This window comes from Aptenodytes forsteri, unplaced genomic scaffold (assembly GCF_000699145.1).
Source record: "Aptenodytes forsteri isolate BGI_AS27 unplaced genomic scaffold, ASM69914v1 Scaffold93, whole genome shotgun sequence".
NCBI classification, from domain to species: Eukaryota; Metazoa; Chordata; class Aves; order Sphenisciformes; family Spheniscidae; genus Aptenodytes; species Aptenodytes forsteri.
The window spans coordinates 9,901,844-9,908,654 of NW_008794665.1; the positions used below are offsets into that span (position 1 = coordinate 9,901,844).

The 6,811-nt window shown below is 62.8% G+C and overlaps 2 protein-coding genes across 3 annotated transcripts in view; both read left to right on the top strand.

Moving 5' to 3' along the window:
- Positions 1-2,262, top strand: part of LOC103894252 (sulfotransferase 1 family member D1) — a 10,654-nt gene extending 8,392 nt beyond the window's left edge. The window contains exons 2-8 of one of the 2 annotated variants that reach the window (XM_009273595.1): positions 814-945; positions 1,020-1,145; positions 1,247-1,344; positions 1,441-1,567; positions 1,667-1,761; positions 1,845-2,025; positions 2,150-2,262. In XM_009273595.1, coding sequence (XP_009271870.1) covers positions 814-945; positions 1,020-1,145; positions 1,247-1,344; positions 1,441-1,567; positions 1,667-1,761; positions 1,845-2,025; positions 2,150-2,262 — 872 coding nt within the window. Of the gene's footprint in view, positions 1-800; positions 946-1,019; positions 1,146-1,246; positions 1,345-1,440; positions 1,568-1,666; positions 1,762-1,844; positions 2,026-2,149 lie in introns of those variants that run through there. The other variant, XM_009273594.1, reaches the window with a different exon arrangement.
- A 2,525-nt stretch (positions 2,263-4,787) lies between these two features.
- On the top strand, positions 4,788-6,290 carry LOC103894298 (sulfotransferase family cytosolic 1B member 1-like). The gene is given in 7 exon segments (XM_019470561.1): positions 4,788-4,935; positions 5,119-5,157; positions 5,160-5,246; positions 5,365-5,462; positions 5,559-5,685; positions 5,789-6,103; positions 6,178-6,290. Coding segments are annotated over 7 exon segments (927 nt in total).
- The last annotated feature ends 521 nt before the right edge of the window (positions 6,291-6,811 follow it).

Genomic DNA, 6,811 nt, shown 5'->3' on the forward strand with positions numbered 1-6,811 from the left:
CCCCCGGTACCGGCACCGGTGACACCATGGTGGCGCCCGGGCGCCACCCACCAGGCCCCTTCTGCCACATCCCTCCTGCCCTCCCCCCGCAGCGCCATTGCTCTCCCGTCCGGGCTCCTTGCCCGTTGGCCTGCCTATAATAAGGGTCCATCCGCCTGTCCCTCGCCAGTGTCCAACTGGGATTGGGGTCAGGGGGTCCCCACAGGCTCCCGCCGCTCCCCTCAATGCCTCCCCGGGGGATGCCCACCCCAAAACCTCCCCACGCCCCGGCTGTCGGCCCTTTAAACCTGCTTCCCATTCTCCGTGCCCCTTGGCCCAGCCGGCTTTCGTTAACCATTACCACTTGGGGAGGGGCGGGAGGGCGGAGGTGCCGAGGCTCCCGGGGCCAACAGCGCTGCCGACCAGCGCCCGCAGGACCCCAGCAGGTACGGCCGGTGGCGGGGATGGGGGGGCCCCGGCTGGCAGAGCTGTCCCTGCAGCTCCAAAACCCCATGGCATCCATTAAAGGGGCTGAAGCAGGGGGAGAAGCATGGCTGGGTGGGAGGAGAGGCGATGCCAGGCTCTGTTCCCGGCCCCTCACGGCTTGGGCTTAGTGCACAGCCAGCACCAAATGTTTTGCAGTGGTGTCCCGCCGGGGAATGGGCGGCACCGGCAACACCTCCGCCGCACGTGACCCGGGGTGGACTTTGCCTGACAGGGCGCTGCCCCGGGTACACCCGCCACAGGATCGAGCCGGTCCCAAGGTCGCAGAGACTGCTGGCAGGGAGGACAGCCAGTGCCACGGGGACCTGCCGTTGGCCATGGGGAGGGAAGACGTGGTCAGGGAGGAGCTGGGCAGCCTCCATGGCATCCCCCTCTACAAGTGCTTCGTTGAGGGCTGGCCACAGGTGGAGGCTTTCCAAGCCCGGCCAGATGACCTGCTCATCGCCACCTACCCCAAATCAGGTGAGTGGCCCCGGGGAAGGGTGCAGGGGAGACGGGGTGACGCCAGCCCTTGCAACGCTGTCCCTGTGCTGCAGGCACAACGTGGCTGAGCGAGATCCTGGACATGATCTACCATGATGGTGATGTGGAGAAGTGCCGACGGGATGCCATCTTCAACCGGGTGCCCTTCCTGGAAATGAAGGCCCCTGAGATGCTGAGCGGTGAGCCCCCAGCTGCCCCCCTGGGTTGGGTGGGGAGGGGGCTGAGCCAGGGTGGGGGTGAGGGTGCTGGGGCTCACACTGCTAAGCCCCCTGTCCCGCAGGCGTCGAGCTGCTGGAGAAAACCCCGTCCCCGCGGCTGGTGAAGACCCATCTCCCAGTCCGGCTCCTCCCGACCTCCTTCCGGGACAAGGACTGCAAGGTAATGCTGCGGGTGCCCCCTGCCTCTCTCCCTGTCTGCGTGGCAGGGAGGGGGCACTGCTCTGCACCCCCCTACCACATCCTTGGCTGTCCCCAGGTCATCTATATGGCCCGCAACCCCAAGGATGTCGTCGTCTCCTACTACTACTTCTACCAGATGGCCAAAGTGCATCCCAACCCCGGCACGCTAGGAGAGTTCCTGGAGACCTTCATGGCTGGCAAAGGTGGGGGCTGAGCCCCAGGGTGCCCACCCCAAAATAGCGGTGGGGAGGGCGTCTCCAGCCACCCTGCTTTTTGGCTAACCCCCTGACCACATCCCACAGTGGCCTACGGGTCCTGGTATGAGCATGTGCGGGGCTGGTGGGAGAAGAAGCAGGAAAAGCAGCTCCTCTACCTCTTCTATGAGGACATGAAGAAGGTGAGGGTGGGATGGAGGGGAGGGTGCTCCGGTTGCCTCCCCCCAGCCTTTTTGGCAGCCTCCCCATGTCAGCTGCCCCGCAGGACCCTCAGCAGGAGGTGCAGAAGATCCTGCAGTTCTTGGGCAAGGAAGTGGCAGAGGGGACGGTGGCGAGGATCCTCCACCACACCTCCTTCCAGGAGATGAGGAAGAACCCCGCCGCCAACTACGAGACCATGCCCACGACCCTGATGGACCACAGCCTCTCCCCCTTCCTCCGGAAAGGTGGGGTTCGGCCAGCAGTGGAGGGCTTGGGAGGGGTGTCCCTGGTCTGTATTGCAGCCCCCATCCATGGCTGCAAATATTTTGGGAGTGTCAGGATTTGCCCCACTTGCTTTCTGTCCCCCAGGGATATCCGGGGATTGGAAGAACCACTTCACCGTGGCCCAGAATGAGTGCTTCGACCAGCACTACCAGGAGCACATGGCAGGCTCCGACCTCCATTTCCAGATGGAGGCATGAGGGGCTCATCCCTCTTCCCAGGGGGGGCTCTGCTTCTCCCTGCAACCCCAGTGGGGAGGGTGGGTCCAGACAGAGGATCCTCGCGCCGATTCGTTTTTTCCCCCTACAATAAATTGGGATAACAGGAGGGCGAGCCATGGCCTGCAGGGAAAGGTAGGGGGGCTGAATCCCCTGAATCCCTGGCAGCGGCCGGGGGCACCCCCCATGCTCAGCAGGCGGGAGGGTGGGCGTGCGCGGTGGATTTTTAGCTGGTGGTGGTCGGGCATCACCGGGGGCAGGCATCCTCCCAAAAACCACCGCTGGCCCCGACACCTTGGGCCGCCCCAGCCCCATCCTACCAAGGCATCTGGAGAGAGCAAAGATCGGTGAAGAGTGGAAAAACCCCAAAGCACTGGTGAACCTGCTGCCCCCGCAGCTCTTGTGTGCGCAGGAGCTTTCATGCCTCCAGGTTGTGGCAAGTTTCTTGACAGAGCGGGCAGTGGCGGGGCTCCCCCAGGCTCCCTGGTGCAGCCGGAGCTGCTCAGCCCGTGGTTTGCAGAACAAAGGTGAAGGGAAACACCTCCCTGCCAGTGTATTGCCATGCTTGGCAACTTCGCCATCCTTGCCAGATGGGGAAACCCACCCTGCGACCTCTGACCCGGCTGTGCCGAGCCCTTGCTCAGGGATGGCTGGAGCAAACCAGTCCCAGTCCCACTGGGGGCAAGGGTTTGCTTTGGAGCCCCAAATTCCCCAGTTACACCCTGTTTCCAGCCTGTTCTTGAATTTCTTGAGTTCATCTTGAAATGCAAGATTGCAGCTTTTTGGCAAGGCAGTCTCGTGGGGTTGTTTCATCCCCAAAGAAGTGCAACCTGGATCCAACTCCTGAAGACCAGCAGCGCTATGAGGGGAGTTCTCCCACAGGAATAAATCCTTTCCACACATTTATTTAAATGCCGATGGAGATCCCTGTGCTTCCCCAGCTCCTGGCTTTGCCTGCGGGGTTTGCACACGCAGCCAATTTTGCTGGCATATGGACAGACAGATGGGCAGGGAGGGTATGTCCCTGCCTGCAAAACACCTGAACTCGGCCCTGGGGACAAATCTGGGATGTTTTTCTCAAGGTTGCAAGCAGGCAAGCTGCTCCCCCTGCCCAGCTGCCATCTCTCCTGCCCTTCCCGCTCCCTCCTGGCTCACGTTTGCCCATGGGAAGCAGGTAAGAAGGAGCATTTCACCACCACCGGCGCCTTTAAACCCTTTTCCCAGAAGCATGGTATCAGCTGCACTCGTGCTTTGCAACTCTGCAAACTTTGGACCCGTATTAGAGTGCCTTGAGGGGGGATGACCAAGAGCCTGACCCCCACATCCCGCTAGTGAGCCCCCGCCAGTGTGAGGAGCTGGGGACGCCCACAGGGGTGACCCCCGGATCGGGACAGGGTGATGTTCAAACCCTCCAGGACGTGGGTTGGGATTTCCTCCCTGCGCTTACCTCTGCGGGCGGAGGAGGAAGCTGTGATTTCACACCCCCCCGCCATCTGTGTGTTTACCAGGGGAGTGCTGAGCATGGCACAGCTCATCACAGGCATCTGGGGACCATCCCCAGAGGGGCTGCGTCCCCATCCCTGCTCGCCCCTTCCCTGCACTCCTCCCTCTGCAGTGCCAGGAGCAGGTCGCTCCGGGTCCCTTCCCTAATGATGTCCCCTGGCCTCCCGCAGCCCCAGGAGCCTCCCTGCACCTCCATCTTCCACGCAGGGAAGGGAAAATAACAAATCCGCCCCCCCCAGGCTGCGTGCAAAGCTTTGCCTCCTCCCTGCCAGAGTGCCCGACGAAGAGACAGGTACCAGGGAGACCCCTGGCCACAGTCTGGGAGCTTGGCCTGCTTTGGGGTGCCCCGGCCTCGCAAGCGGAGGGCCTGCGTGGGGGGGCACGGGTGGCTCGGAGGGATTCGGTGTCCCTGCAACCTCCTGGGAGATGGAGGTGAGCCACAAAGACGCTCTCCAAAAAATCACAGTGTGGGGGTTTCGCAGCTGGTATCTCCAGCATTTCTGTCTCGGCCAGCGGGTGGAAAGGTTTCCCGGGGAGAGTCCTGCAAGCCCCGCTCTCCCTTCCAGTCTCCTTCAAACCCTCATGTAGCCCCCCCCAAGCAGGGCTTCCCGGTGCTGCTGTGCAACAGAAAGTCAGGGAAAAAAACACTGGGGAGAGGGGCAGAAAGCAGCCTGAAACCCCAGCCAGCAAAGCCTCTGTGAGCTTTTACAACCCAGGAAGGGCGCTGCCAGCTTGGTAAGGGCAGCTGCCCACTGCCTGCACTGACCTGAGCCCCCCAGGGCTGACTGTGCCCCTCCACGCTCCCTGCACTGCCAGCCAGCCCCCAAAATCCCCGCAGGAGGCAGGTGCCACCTCCCGGGATGCCAGCAAGCAGGGGATGGTTTCCTTCCCGCGGCTGGGATGGCTGGGCTCAGCAGGGATTCTGGGGACCCTGGGGGATGATGTGGCCCTGTGATGCTCACCGTTGCCAGCCAGCCCCCGCACGTGTCCCCATCGCCAGCAGGATGGCCGATTCGGACACCTACCTGCGGCAGCCCTGGCGCATGGTGCACAACATCCCCATGGTCAGCACCTTCGCCCACAACTGGGAGGGGGTTGACACCTTCCAGAGCCGCCCTGAGGACATTGTGGTGGTCACCTTCCCCAAATCCAGTGAGTGTCCCCGGGCACCGGAGAGGGGCTGCACTCAGGAAGGGAGGTACCAGCCTGCAGTCCCCCAGGCTGGGATCTGGGGAGATACCGAAAGGCAACAGCAGTGGACAGTGCACCTCTGGTGCCCAAGATGGGGCTCTGATGGGAATGGCGCCAGCCGGACACCCAACCTCTCCTCGCCAGGCACCACCTGGGTCAGCAAGATCATGGACATGATCCTGAAAGTGGGCACCCCGAAAAATGCAAACGGGATGCCATCGTCAACTGGTTGCCCATGCTGGAGCTCTCCGCCTCTGGGATGATGCCGGCAGGTAGCAGGGCGGCAGGGGGTGGCGGGGGGGCAGCGGATGCCAGATGGGGGGAGACTTAGTTTGGGGGGGTGCACCCTGCCAGCAGTGGGAGTGCTCCTGGGGGAAATCTCCTTTGCAGGCATGGAGCAGCTGGAGGCCATGGCATCCACTCGCATCATCAAGACCCACATCCTAGCTCACATCTTGCCCAAATCTTTCTGGGAAAACCGCTTCAAGGTAACAGGTTGGAGGACACACACCTGGAGGGACCCAGCAGAGATAAGGGGGGGACCTGCCCTGCCAGGACCTTGCAAGTTCCCACATGTCACCAAGCTGTGCGCAGATGATCTACATGGGGCACAATGTGCCGTCTCCTTCTACCACTTTGACCTGATGAACAAGTTCCAGCCGCATCCCGGGACGTGGGCCCAATACCTGGAGGAGTTCATGGCTGGCAGAGGTGGGACAGGGCACCCCTGGGGAGGGGGGGGGTGTGTGTCACCCCATATCCCTCCTCCAGCCCCCCCACTGACACCACCCCCCCGGCCACTCTCTCCACACAGTGGCATATGGCTCCTGGTATGACCATGTCAAGGACTACTGGGAGCGGAGGAAAGATCACCCCATCCTCTACCTCTTCTACGAGGACTTGAAGGAGGTGAGGGACTGGGGTAGATGGTGGTGTGGGGTCTGGGATGATCTACGGGGCACAACGTGCCGTCTCCTTCTACCACTTTGACCTGATGAACAAGTTCCAGCCGCATATCGGGACGTGGGCCCAATACCTGGAGGAGTTCATGGCTGGCACACCACCACCAACTACAGCATGGTGCCCTCCCACCTCATGGACCAGGGCATCTCCCCCTTCATGCGCAAAGGTGAGCGGCCCCAGGGGGCTCCCAGAGTGTCGGCCCCCCTGGCCCCTGCTGAGCCCCATCTTGCCTGACCCCAGGCACCGCTGGAGACTGGAAGAACCACTTCACTGTGGCCCAGAGCGAGCGCTTTGACCAGGACTATGCACAGAAGATGTCGGGCACTGACCTGCGCTTCCGCACCCAGATCTGAGGAGGCACTGCCAGACACCCCCCAAATCCAACCCGTGCTGATGGCACCGCCACCACGCCAGGGGCTCCTTCCCCTCTCCTGGGACAGCTGGAGAGAAAGAAAACGTCCTCCCTGACCCCCCCATGGGATGCTCACTGCCCTGTGCCTGTGCTGACCCCAACCCAGCCATCCCCCCGGGGCTGCTGGCCTTTCCTCGGGTTGGGGACAAGCCGGTGCCACCCCACATCCCCTTGGTCGCTGTGGCGGGGGGATTGCCGCCGGCAGCTCGTGGGATTGCAGAGGATTTCGGCAAAACTGCGTGCGGGGAAGGTGCTGGCTGGGTGTGGGCAGCGAGAGGTGGCCTCCCCGTCCCCATGCAGGGGGACACAGCCTGGGACCTGTGCGTGGGGAGCAGGGCTGGTGTGGCTGGAGATGTCCGCCATGGCCCTGCCGGGAGGTCAGTGGCCACTGGCTTCTCCCCACACTCGCCCCTCCCTCCCAGCAGCCGCAGCGCTGACAAACATTGCTGCCCTCATCTGCCC